The 13,431-nt window shown below is 41.3% G+C and overlaps 2 protein-coding genes across 2 annotated transcripts; one reads left to right on the forward strand and one right to left on the reverse strand.

Annotated features, from left to right (window-relative positions):
* The first annotated feature begins 2,129 nt into the window (after nucleotides 1-2,129).
* cib3 (calcium and integrin binding family member 3) lies at nucleotides 2,130-6,663 on the forward strand. Its single transcript, XM_076293794.1, has 6 exons — nucleotides 2,130-2,211; nucleotides 2,608-2,642; nucleotides 3,691-3,802; nucleotides 4,482-4,629; nucleotides 5,573-5,768; nucleotides 6,312-6,663. Exons 1-6 carry the CDS (start codon nucleotides 2,161-2,163, stop codon nucleotides 6,331-6,333), a joined length of 564 nt encoding a protein of 187 aa, XP_076149909.1. The 5' UTR covers nucleotides 2,130-2,160; the 3' UTR covers nucleotides 6,334-6,663.
* On the reverse strand, nucleotides 6,663-13,382 carry rab8a (RAB8A, member RAS oncogene family). The gene is made up of 8 exons (XM_076293792.1): nucleotides 13,213-13,382; nucleotides 12,042-12,102; nucleotides 11,859-11,919; nucleotides 11,573-11,650; nucleotides 11,233-11,322; nucleotides 10,853-10,918; nucleotides 10,678-10,728; nucleotides 6,663-10,578 (listed from the first exon to the last, which is right to left on the reverse strand). The coding sequence occupies exons 1-8, from the start codon at nucleotides 13,334-13,336 to the stop codon at nucleotides 10,483-10,485; spliced, it is 627 nt and encodes a 208-aa protein (XP_076149907.1). The 5' UTR covers nucleotides 13,337-13,382; the 3' UTR covers nucleotides 6,663-10,482.
* Nucleotides 13,383-13,431: the final 49 nt, after the last annotated feature.

The following is a 13,431-nucleotide window of genomic DNA, read 5'->3' on the forward strand; positions in this document are numbered from 1 at the left end:
AGTCCATTGAGCTGAAGGGATTTTTCTGTTTCCATATTCTGAAAAAAGAAAAATGTTCTGGAGATCAGAGATGTTTTTCTTTAAAAAGAACATTTACTATGGTATTGTTTATACAACACAGTCAGAATCCTATAATTTTCATACAGGTTGAATTTTTTCAAGGGTGAAATACTGCATTTCATTTTGTCCTGAATGGTAATATTTCCAAACTGTACAATGATCCCATCTCCCACAGTCTTGTTGCTTTGTTTCATGATCAGACATAGGCTACTGACTGAGTGCTTGGAAACAGTCCTGGATGCTGTCAAAAATGTCTACTACTATCAAATGTATGCTATAATCGTAATCCAAATGCTTACACAGAATTATGATCATGCAATCTTGCCAATGACAAGTTATGAAAATAAAAAAATAAAAAAATAAATATTATTATGTTATTTTTCTGTGTACTAGATTGTTAGATTTATTTGCCAATGTACATACTGACTTATTACTTCCCAATGTTTTTGGCACAAAATATAATATTTGCTATGATGTGGGTTATACGGTTGGTTTATATAGTTTCATAATTATGAAATGATATCTTCTTCGTCCGCCTGCCAGGCTGTACCAACGCTACCGTGACCTGGCCCCACAGCTAGTGCCGCTCGACTACACCAGCCAACCAGATGTGAAGCTGCCTTATTTTCTGATCGGCAACTGCAGTGAGATCATTTTCATTATTTCAGAGGCTTCAAATGCTCAATATAACACAGGTAGAACATATTACAATATTACAACATTTAAGAACTGATTAATTAAGTTACCTTGGCTGCTGAGGTCTACCGTTCTTTATACTTCTGAGTAAATCCTGCTATAGTGTAAAGTGTTGAGTGAAGTGAAAGGCGTAAATTAACATGTGGTGTACATAAGGACACATGTCAACACCTCGCATCCAGTGTTTGGGGTGTGGATGGATCTATCATAGTGTGGCCAACCACAGATTACGAGCTCTAAGTAACGGCTGTTTTGCTCAGAGTTTACAAACTGAAGCCTTGTACAAGGCTACTGAATAATAATAAAACCACACATACACAACTATAAGATAATTAGCACATGTGTCAGTTATTCTGATCTCAAGTCAAGTTCCCTGATATAAATGGTTGAAAAGTATTTAGGCTTTTGTGAAACTGTCAGTGTTTGTGACTGTTGGTTCCTTATCATCACTGCTCACCACTGTCTCAAATATGGGCAGCACATGCCAATAGATAAGCCCTTTCTGTGTTTGTGTGTGTGTGTGTGTGTGTGTGTGTGTGTGTGTGTGTGTGTGTGTGTGTGTGTGTGCGCACCTCAAATTATATTAAAAAAATACAAAGCTACAGAAAAGAGTCAAAGAGTCATTAATATTTTTCCATATTAGTATTAAGTATTTAGTATTGCCATCAGTGGCAAGTCATCAGTATACTTGCTAAAATTGTGAAACACATCCTTGGATTTTGAGTGCATCACTGATAAAGTAAAAATGGAAATTTTCACTAACCACTAATTCATTACCAGGTCTGTGAAAATATATGTTTTATATGAATGTCTGTATTAATATAGTGGACATACACATGCAATACTGATAACTGATAACATGACAACAGCAAAATGTAAGATTATCACAAAAGATAATAAGTTCAACAGCAAAATTACAGTACAATTTTACAGTTACAATAAAATTACTTTCTGATGGTCCATTAAAGGAGGGTGCACTGCACACTAGCTCAGACATGGGCACCCCAAATGATGCTGCATGAGCTCTGAGTTCCATAAGAAGCTGAACCTGTTGAGGTGTCTGCTGGGTAACTCGAGTCCTGTGTGCGGGGCAGTGCAGTGCACTGGGGTGTCACGTCGACCACACCAGCCCTGGGACTGATGCTGGCCGGCTGCCCATCTTCCCTTTCTAAAAGGGCTGCTATGAAATGCTGAAATGCTCCCCATTATGATGGAGAACCAAAGGGCCAACAGACACCTGATACCCCCACCACACACACACACACACACACACACACACACACACAACCCCACCCCACCTCCTCCTCACTGTCTTTTCATATCAGACACAGCCGGATGGGCACAGACGCACTCCGTGCTGGATGGATCTGGGATGGCAGTGAGGGAAACCCCCTCTGCTCGGAAATGGGGAACAAACAGACCATCTTCACCCCACAGCAGCTAGATGCATACCAGGTGCGTGCCACGAGCCTTCTCTGTAATGCTTTACGTGTAATGTCTGCAGAGGGTAATGTACGATGGTGCTTCATAAAATTCTTTGTTAGACCCGAAACTCTCAACTCATTCTTTTATTCAAGCAAATGTATTTCACAAGTCGAGATGAGTCTGAGTGGCTTTAGGAGTTCTGTGTTTAAAGACAGTGTAACATGCATAACATGCAACACAGATCATAAATGATAAATGTATGACAAAAGTATAATAAATTAGTATGATCAATTATTGCACAGATGTTGCTTGAATCCACCTTGTTCATGCTGAAGACAGACAGATATATGTTGTTGTAACTATGTTATATGTCAGTTGGAATAAGTCATGAATATGCACGTTTATAGTATGCATTTCATTCTGTAGGACTGCACGTTCTTTACCAGGAAGGAAATTTTGAGGTAGGTGGACACCTATTTGTTGTTTATTCCAAAGGGGTAAGGCACAAAGACATGTAACTTGCATTTAAGGCACAAATCCCAAGACTGAAACACAGCAATCCACTTTCATCTCTGTGGTTTGTTGTGTTCTGCCTCAGTGAATCTCCAAGTAAGGTGAAAGTCATGCTATGCACGATCAAGCACAGCTGCTACAGGAGTGCAGGAGAGATGGAGAGATAAGCTGTCTAAATGACATGAGAAATATCTACTCATAGTGTGATCTCACAGGGCCCTAAAGATCTATTTTCATATGATGAGGAAGCAAGCCATTCATGTTATTCGACTGTGTGGAATTCTGTGCGCCTATTCTGAAATGAAACGTCGTCGTCTTGAAATCTGAAAATACAACTTATTGTGACAATTTCATGTGCACTCATATGCTTCAGTTAGACTGTCCTTGTTGAGCATATTTGATATTGTGCAAGTTGTCTGATCACTGCCCAAATGTTGGATAATCAAATATAGTAATTTTGCATTTCATGAGGTAGATTTAGCTTAGTATAACTGCATGCTTTCATTTCTCATTTGGATAAGATAAGAAAAGTATTAGTAAATTTGACCATCACAGCACTGAACTGTGCAAGTAACTTAAACACACACACATATAAGAAATAAATATACAGAAAAGGTCACATCAATCATCAATTACATGACATGTAGCTATTTCACCTGCAGGATGTACAGCTGTATCCTAGACCTTAAAGCTCTGTTTTTAAGCTGTTCGTACAAATTGAGCTGTAAGGAACTGAGGTGTTCATACACCCTCTTTAAAATGCACTATTCGAAGTGTCCTTATCCTCTAAATTAAAATAAAAAAATAAAGAAATCAATATTATTATGTTATTTTTCTGTGTACTAGATTGTTTGATTTATTTGCCAATGTACATACTGACTTATTACTTCCCAATGTTTTTGGCACAAAATATAATATTTGCTATGATGTGGGTTATACGGTTGGTTTATATAGTTTCATAATTATGAAATGATATCTTCTTCGTCCGCCTGCCAGGCTGTACCAACGCTACCGTGACCTGGCCCCACAGCTAGTGCCGCTCGACTACACCAACCAACCAGATGTGAAGCTGCCTTATTTGCTGATCGGCAGCATGCCAGAGCTGAAGGTGCCCTCCGCGTCTGGCCCAACACCGGCCTTGGCTTCAGTGGACGCTGCTGCATGGTCCACTCTCTATTTCCTTCCTTCCTTCATTCTCTGTCTGTCTGTCTCTCTCTCCCTCCTTCTCTCTCTCTTTCCCTCCCTCTCACTCATTCACTCACTCACCACCCTGTACTCTGTTGTTCATGCATTATTCATCCCATACTAATTGTCAGTAGTCTTGGAGAGTTTACGTGTCACCAGATCCTTTCAGACTCTATGAAAGCAGAAGGCCCCCTCTGCGTCCCCAGCTCTTTGAAATAGCGGAGGAGAGAAACAGAGAGGGGTCACGGTCAGGAGTGATGGCAGACACCATTAGTGGTGTTTAATGGCAGCTAAACAACCCTCTATGCCGAGAGGAAGAAATTCTGCAATGGATCTCACATTATGCTGAGCCTCAAATCCATCTTAGAAGATTAGCCTGTTGTGAACTGCCAAAGTTCAATAATATGGGTTCTGCCAACATACCAGCAGGGATTACTTTAACAGTTCTGTGAATAAGAAAATGTTCTGAGCTTGAGCTTTCAGCTCCAGAAACCATATTAGGCCTACTTTGCTTGCGATCTGATTGATCCTCTATGTGAATTGGGTTGTATAGATAGTATGTGTGTTACTCTCTGAATGACATTTCCGTGTCTTTTTTGCAGGATAATCCTTTCCGGCAAAGAATAGCTGAGGTGTTCTCCGAAGATGGCGAGGGAAACATGAGTCTAGATGACTTCTTAGACATGTTTTCAGTTCTGAGTGAAATGGCACCCAGAGAGCTGAAAGCCTACTATGCCTTTAAGATCTATGGTTAGTAGCACTCCACTCCAAAAGTTACTAAAATCTCCAAATCTCAGACATTCATTTTATTTTTTTTAAATTTCACATAACAATTACACCATTACAATCTCTATTTCATTCCTTTGCTCCAGTGTTGCAAGTGTACTTCTGTATGAAAAATAAACACCTAATTATGACAGAAACATGACATCATCAGGAATTAGTTATACACTTAAGATACATCTGGAGTTCACTATGAAATGTGGAGTTGTGGTATTGATATGCTGCAGGCTCTTGAACTCATAACCAGGCCCAGAGATGTGTGACCGACTTGCTGTCAGCAGTCATTATGTCTGTCTGATGATGCAGGATAACTAATGGAGACTGAAGCAATGTCTTTGAGCAAGCAAACAAAAAGCCTGTTCAATTATTCACCGGTCCGTTATAGCCATGGTCTGCTTGTGAAAGGAGCATGTGCTGGAGTCGCTCTAATTAAATGATGAGGAGCGCAGAAGACGTTCTACGGGCCTGCACCATGCTCCTTGGTCATGGGTGAAGGAAAGTTTTCATACATTATTCAGACGTATTGAAGAGGTAGTTTAAGATAGCTTAAGAATGCTCAGAGAAAAAGCTTGCAGTTGAGGATCACAGGGTCAAGGTCAATTAGTTGTTCTATCCTTGAGGCTGCCCTAGAAGTTGCTGGTGAAAGCGCTAAAGCTTGACATTCTTGACATCAATGCTGGACTTGATGTGGCGTTCTGCGGAAAGGGTTTATTAAGGTTACCTGTAGACTGTGAGTCAGAAGGAGCCCTTGAAGTGCAGTCATTCATATTATATATATTATATATATAGTTACTAAGAACATGAAAAACAAAACTACACAAAACTACTTAATACCACTGTGCTTTTATTAAATAAAATCTATGAGGTATATATGGATATGTATACATACAATATTGTCTGTTTGCTAAAGATTTCAACAATGATGACTTCATCTGTAAATCGGACCTGGAGAAGACGCTGAATAAGCTGACCCGAAACGAGCTGACAGAGGATGAGGTGAGGATGGTCTGTGAAAAGGTCATGGATGAGGCTGACCTGGACAATGATGGGCGTCTGTCGCTAGAGGACTTTCAACAAATGATTGTCCGCGCTCCAGAATTCCTTAGGTAATATGTGTGTGTGTGTGTGTGTGTGTGTGTGTGTGTAGTGTGAGATTCTGGCAAAATCTCCCCCAGTGGCAATGTGCGGATTGACTTAGTCCGATTACAGAGCAACCAGATACTGTAAATAAACAGAAAACACACAGAGAAAAACTAAAGGGGGTGGTGGTAATGTAAAAGAACTGGTCTGGCATGCAGTAGTCAGAAAAGTTGTGGGTTCTATTTCCGGTTGCACAACGTTGTGCTCTTGACCAAGGCACCCCAAGTTACTCTGAGACTTGCCCCTGTGATAATCGACACTGTATGTAAATTGCTTCAGATTAAGGGGTCAGCCAAATGAAAAAATGGGACATACAGAGCAAGTCTCTGAATTTGGCCAAAGCATAGATTTGTGGCATTTTTTTTTTTCTGCTGACCTGCTGATATACAAAATTACAGCCTTTCATGTTTCCTTAAAAAGAAAGTGACAGTCATCCTTTAAAACTTAATCAGTTGGTAGGGCACTGCAGGAATCCCCTTTGTAAAACAGTAACTTGTTTTTCTCCTCAGCACTTTCCATATAAGGATATAAAGGCCACTAACAATCCATCTGGATAGAACAGCAGACTGGAAATACAGAACGACTCCACAATGGCTTTACAGCGCATGACGGAGACTGGATGCCCAGAGCAACAAGCCTGACACTCCTGAGTGACACTCAACATAAAGCTCTTTGACTTCACTTCATCTTAGGCAGGTCTCAGTGGCCATGGAGACTGCGTAAGACTCAGCTGACCTGTGTGGTAAATAAGAGCCCTGCAGGGTGACCGGGCCTGGTTAAAGGCAATCCTGCAACACTAGTAGCTTGTGGTGAGCGTGGGACGGAGGTCTCTGTTACACCATGTTGTGAAGGGACACATGGGGCCAGAGAGACAGAGCTGGGTGCTGGAGTGTATTAAAAGGTTCCCATGTCACCTGTCTAGATCATTGCATTTAACACACCCACCAAACTATTGTGGATACTTCTGTAAAATCAAGACATTTATGAGACAATTTTTTTTAAAAGTCTTATTTTAATAAATCAAAAGTACAGATATCTACAAAACTGTAGATCAATTTCATATGATTTTAGAAAGTACAGTACAATTTTTTAACGTAGATCTCTTTTTAGAGTGTTATTTACAATTTGTTTTTTTGTTTTTTTCAAAAGGTAATTTATTTTAAATTCTCTCCCCAAATACCTCTCAAATAAACAGATACATGAAAACAGCCTTCCATAAAAAAAAAATTAAAAAAAGGGGAATGGATATGATATGAGACAGCAATGCCAAAGCAAAACAAAACAAAACGAATGAGTGAGCGAGAGGGAAGGGGACCTGAAAGCACACTGGGAGAGGAATTGATGACAGAAGTTGAGTGACTAGACTCACAGAAATGCAGGTAGGAACACTGATCTGTGAGCAGCCACCAACGGCAGACTTGTGGCCTTCCTCAGCTTCCCTCACAGCTCAGTAAGGGCAAGCTCAACACTGTTTTGTGCCAAATTTCACACCCGAGCCAGACAGATGAATAGAATCCAACTTAAATTACAAAAAAGAGCATTGCACATGAAGAGATGGGGGGGACCACAACAAAAACCATACAGGAATGTGCTCAGTGTGAAGCAACTGCTTTTGACATTTCCAAAAAAAAAAAAAAATCATAACCAAGTAGGTTGTTAAAGGTTGTCAATATGAACCTTCATGATGCATAGTTTCAAAATGAAAACAGATCAAGTATTAGCAATTAAGACAAAGGGTTCGGCTGTGAACGCATGCAGGTCTGAGCTCAGCGAACACTCAACAGAGTGGCAGAAAAAAGGGCATCAAGCCCATATTATAATAATATTAATAACATCAATAATAATAATTATAATAATAATTATAATAGGGGACACTTTTGATCCAAGGTACCAATGGATAGGGAAAAAAAGAAAAGAAAGTGATCATTTGATCTCTTTGGAAAAAAGGAATTGATGAATTGAAAGGGGAAGCCAGCAATTTGGTTTAAATAGGCAAACTGCTCAACACCCAAGAAAAAAAAAATCAAAATGGAAGAGAAAGTTACCGTAACTTTTAATCTCCTGAAAAACACCACAAGCTTCTCCTTGTTTCAACATACAGAACACTGTTTTTTGTTTGTTTCTAACGGAATGCTTTAACCACCAGAGCGTCCCCAGTGTACTTGTCTGACCTCCAACGCAGTATGCTGGCTCACAAACCGACTTCCAAAGAGTAGATGGCAGTCACAATTGGCCATGTTGGTATGCTGTCAATTAAGGGAAAAAGCAAGCTCAAAACTGACAAGCTTCTACAATGGGCTGGTGAGGCTGCTTATGGCCAAAGTCTGGCAGCCAGGCAGGTGTGTGGTTATTTAAAAGACTGAAAGGTGCTGGTGTAATGTTATGGTGAAATATGTTAGCTGCACTCCTTGGGGTTTCTGTGAAAATCCACAGCCCCTATTGGACCTTTGCGGTTTAAGATCTCCTTCCTATTCAAAGCACACCAAGTCTGAGCGTCTCCACCCAATCGGAAGGCTCACTTCTACAAAACTGTGTGCAAAGGGAAAGTAGAGAGCAGACAGAGAAGACGCCCCTGGACTGAAGGCCAAGAGCGCGTGAGCAAGCTAACCAGAATGAGTGCAGCACCTAAGGCTGACATAGGGAAGTGCCCATGACTGAAAGGAAAACCAGAGGGGGCTGAACAGCCTCCACTCTGCTCTGCTGGGGTGAGTCATCCCACACAGAGGAAGCTAGTGGCAGCACAGCTCTTAAGGGCTGAGGTTAGTGCTATCTTGATCTCGCACACACACAGCACAGCTCTAAGGGCTAAGACACAGCAGCACAGTTCTAAGGCCGGAGACTAGCCCGCTCCCCTCACTGCACAGTAGCAGAGGTTTCTAGAAGCTCAAGAGCTTTGCGCCGTCAACTTTGGCAAGCTGATGGAAGCCAAGGCATTTCAAATCGGCTGTGAATTGTGCAACATCTCTTGTGATGTAGATTGCTTTCATAAAGACTAAAGGTGTTGCGGGCAGATTTTTCAGACTGCACAGGGCAGGCTTGTGGCCTTTTTTAAATTGTATACATGACTTCTAAGATAAAAAATACAAGTCAAATGAAACTTATCGAAATTTTAAGTAATCAGGTCTATATTAGGTCTCAATATATGTTTTCTCTCTCCAATAATGACAAAAGGAACAGATCAATTGCATTATGCAAAAACACTACCACTCCGCACAGACTACTCACGACACAAAAGGTCACTCCTAAAGTGCAACGGACCGTGGGCGACTGGACGAGTTTCCCCTCCCAGTGAAGCACAGCTGGAGGCAGCCCAAGATGTTCTTTCTACAGAGATGTTATTTGTGAGTTTGGATCTTGATGCTACCCGTTAGGGCCAAATGTATATAGTTACCAAATGTGTATTGTTACCAAGGGAGAGTGGGGAGTGGGGGGCATTCTGCTACAATCCCTCAGATTTTTCTGAGACAAGTCCTGAGTTTTTTTTGGATCAGATGATAGCAATGAGTCCAGTGAGTTGTGCACATGCTTACAGTATACCATCCACAGTGGACCGTCTGCGGTAGGAGATTTGAGAGGTGAATTGCCATGTGATGAAAATAATGATAAAACAAAAACAAAACAGGCCCAGACTGGCAATATGAAACGTATTAAAAAGAGAAAGAAAGAAAGAAAAAAAAAAAACAAGAAAATCAATAAGCCTAACTTGAAATAACAAGTTGTGCACAGATTCTGCATAAGAAAATCTCAATAGCATGAACAGGTAAACAAAGATGGCAAGGTGAACTATCTGCATAAATATGCCGTTGCAGACCCAATGTCCAGAGGGTGATTATGGGAGAAAGACTTTTTTACGGGTAATTAAAAAAAATACACCAAAAAAAAGTTTCTGAAGAGAAAAAGAATTCTAACAAACAAGAGAGAAACGATGCCCAGAGAAAAAGTGGACCACTACCAGCTTCCTATTTTCAAAAGTTAGGTCAAGTGATTGTCACGGAATGCATGGGGATTTAGAAAAACAGAAACACAAAACAACAGAATGGAATGGAGAATAGAAGCTTCTTAAGCAGTGCTCCGAAACACTCAGCAAATTGCGCTCTACAGTCTGATCCAGGAAGAACAACTCTCAAACCAATCTGCTTCCTCCGGAACGAGATCGGGGCTGACTGGGACTGAGGGGGCTGTGGTAAGAGTTTGGCAGCGACATGCTCAGATGAGAGTGCTCCAAGACAGGGCTGTTGGACAAACAGGAGCGGTGGGCCTCTTCTTCCTGAAGTGTGGACGTACGCAGAGAGAGAGAGAGTGCGCACGGCCCTTCAGACCGGCACAAGCCGGCTCAGCTCTTCACCTCGACCAGGTACAGCCAATCGGAAGCGCGGCAATATTGGCAAAGGATCATAAGCCTGGAAGAGGATGCCATCACCGGTGTGTGTCTTATGGAAGAATATGGACAGAGAGCAAACTACGTCCATCGGCCAACTGGTAGGAGAAGGAAAGTGGGGCAGGGAGGGGGGGGGGGGGGCAAACGAAGAGAGAGAAGCAACAGAGATTAAAAGACAGAGAGATCCAGAGAAAGAGAGAGGGAGGGAAAGGGTTGGTCTGGGGAGTGCTGAGAGCAAGAGCACAGTCCAGTGGCGTCCAGCTCGTACAGGTGGACGGTAAGGCGGACAGGCAGGCGCAGCCTCACAGGAGCACACAGCGGAAGAAGCTGGTTTTTTTCTGCTGCTGCTCCGTGGTGATCTTCACACCGTGGTTGCTGCCCTGCGGACTGTTGCCCTCCTGCAGAGGAAGAAGGAGACATAGAGGACAAGCTTAGTCTCCCAGCTTCTAAACACTTTTTCTTCCTTCAGATATCACATGGAAAAAGGAGAACCTTACCAATTTCGTGTCCATTTTTGCTTTGATGTCTCTGGCAAGTGTTAGAAATGCCTAAATATGGAAGACAACACAGTCTCCAATCAGACAGGGCTCACTACATCCAACAGCACCACAATATTACTGAACATACTGTTACTGAAAACATTAACTGTTTTTTTTTGGTGTTTTAACTCACATTTTCGACATTTATATTGGCCTTTGCACTGGTCTCCATGAACTTGATGCCATATTCCAGAGCCAGCTACATTAAAAGAGAAGGAAGAAACTTGTTGAACTCGTACAGTGCATAGGGCAGCACCCAGTCTAATACAGAACAAAAGATTATGATCCATGCAATTACACAATATCTTCTCATTTTCATAAATGCATCTATGATGACACAACCTCTGCAATCTACACAGACTGTAGTTTTCAAAAACACAAAAAAAAGATTTCCCCTTTCTCAAATCTTTAGTTAGATTGCAATCTTTTGTTGGCTACCCAAACAAGTCCCCGAACTCTTATGTGGGCAGTGATAACTATCTCTACCCAACAATACAAACGTTCAATACAAACCTTCTCGCCTCTGTCTTTGGAAACCTGTCGTTTCTCATTGATGTCACACTTGTTGCCAAGAATCATCTTCTCAACATCCGCCGATGCATGCTAGGTACAACATAGGTACATCACATCAGTTTTAACTGTATGCCTTAATACACTATTACACTAATACACAATAACATAGCACTACTATAGACAATTTTGCCCAACAAAGTTGGAAAGGTATAGTTGTCATAGAATGTGATCGTTGAAGTAAACATTGGTGTGTTTTATATTTAATACTACTGTGGCACATTAGAAAACCCTAGCATAACATCAACAACAAAACAATGCCATGGCAGCCTATGACACTAACTTCTTCAATGTTCCTTATCCAGTTCTTTATGTTGTCAAAGGATTTTTCAATGGTGATGTCATACACCAACATAATGCCCTGGGAAAAAAAAGAGAACCACATCAGTTTCCATTCACTGTTGTCATCATGCAATGATAAAATAAAATTCATCAATCCTGGGTATCAAAATAAGAAAAACTACATGTACACAACATAGCCCTGCCTCAACACCCCTCTTAATTTGTACAACAAAATGTGTCACTGGCATGTCTTTGGTCTGAACAGTATGAATGCCACTTAAACTTACCATGGCTCCTCTGTAGTACGCTGTCGTGATCGTTCTGAATCTCTCCTGACCTGCCGTGTCCCTGCAAAGCACACACAATGAGGCATTTAACAGTGTGCAGTACCACTGAGGGGGTTGAATCTCACAGTACTACAAAGTAGTGCTGTGAAAATGCCAACAGTGCAGAGCCATAGGTCAACTTACCATATCTGCAGCTTAATCTTCTTGCCATCTAGTTCTATTGTCCTAATCTTGAAATCAATACCTGTGAAATAGATGTTCGTTACCAGAGAAGTGCACGTAGAGTACAATAGTGAAAGCAGCACAAGTTGGCTGTGAGGATTTTTGATGGCAAGACTCAATGCTACGTTACCTATTGTTGAAGTCATGCGACGACAAAGAGTATAAATGCTGGCTAACAAATGAAATGACAAATGGGGAAAAGACAGCTATCGCCAGAATATAGATTGGTCTAGGTCATTGCTGAAGTAAAAGCCACCAGTTACATCGTCAGCTTTCAGGCTATGTCTCGCACAGGAAATCATTTGAGGCTTACCATTTCGCTAATCTAACTGGAATGCCGCTAGCCAGCTAACTAAACTGTAAGTTAGCGTTAACGCTTAGTGACCAAAACCCACACAGCGATTCCCGATACAGGACGAGAATTGACTAGTGTAAGCAATTATGGTGGTTTTAGTAAGTACCTATGTTGTTAGCAACGTGCATATCTCGTGCCAAGCTGCCTATGTTAATTAGCTGGGTTGATACCTTACCGGTGAGCATTGGGCTAAGTCATTGTCAAGTTAGCTAGCTAACGTGAATCAAACTCACACGGGAGCTAACAATTTGGTTGAGCGGAAGCAGATACTACATATGATATGAACACAACATATGAACTCTAACATACACACAAAAGTAATGCACACAGTGTTAAAACACAGACACATATTCACATCAAACTTTCTGTGTTAGTTGTGGTCAGTGTTATGTTAGCTAAGAAAATAAATACCTATCATGCTATGTCAGTTATGCTACCGTCAATAAGCTATTACTCAGCTAATGTTAGCCATCAACAAGACCATCGTCATAACCCGTTTAGCTAACGCTGGTGGTCTAAATCCCAGAACTAAGGCGGAAGAAAATAATTTTAAATGACAATAGGGATATGCACATCTCAGTTACACATGCATTGGTACATATCGTGCTGTCGGGCCAATTACAATTAGTTAGGTTCACACAAGCTACCTGATAGGTTTAGCTATTAGGCTAGCAGATGACAGTGGCTACTTAGCTAGCAACCAGAACCCTCGGGTAACGTTAACAATCCAAACACTTAAACGTGAGCCTCTACTTTATATAAGCCAATGATAAATACCTATTGTAGAGATAAAGGTGGAGTTGAATGCATCCTCTGAAAATCTGAACAATACGCATGTTTTTCCGACTCCGGAATCTCCGATTAACAGTAGTTTGAACAAATAATCGTAGGTCTTCGCCATACTTGATATTGCGGAAATCCCGCCCGGCAATAGCTCTGCGCCGCGTAGACACTGGTGTATGTGACTAGCACCTCTATGAACACGCCCCCCTCAAA

Source organism: Alosa pseudoharengus, unplaced genomic scaffold (assembly GCF_046254945.1).
Source record: "Alosa pseudoharengus isolate Yale_2024_CS ecotype anadromous, Long Island Sound unplaced genomic scaffold, YU_APseudo_1.1 YU_APseudo_1.1_scf_2, whole genome shotgun sequence".
Lineage (NCBI taxonomy): Eukaryota > Metazoa > Chordata > Actinopteri > Clupeiformes > Clupeidae > Alosa > Alosa pseudoharengus.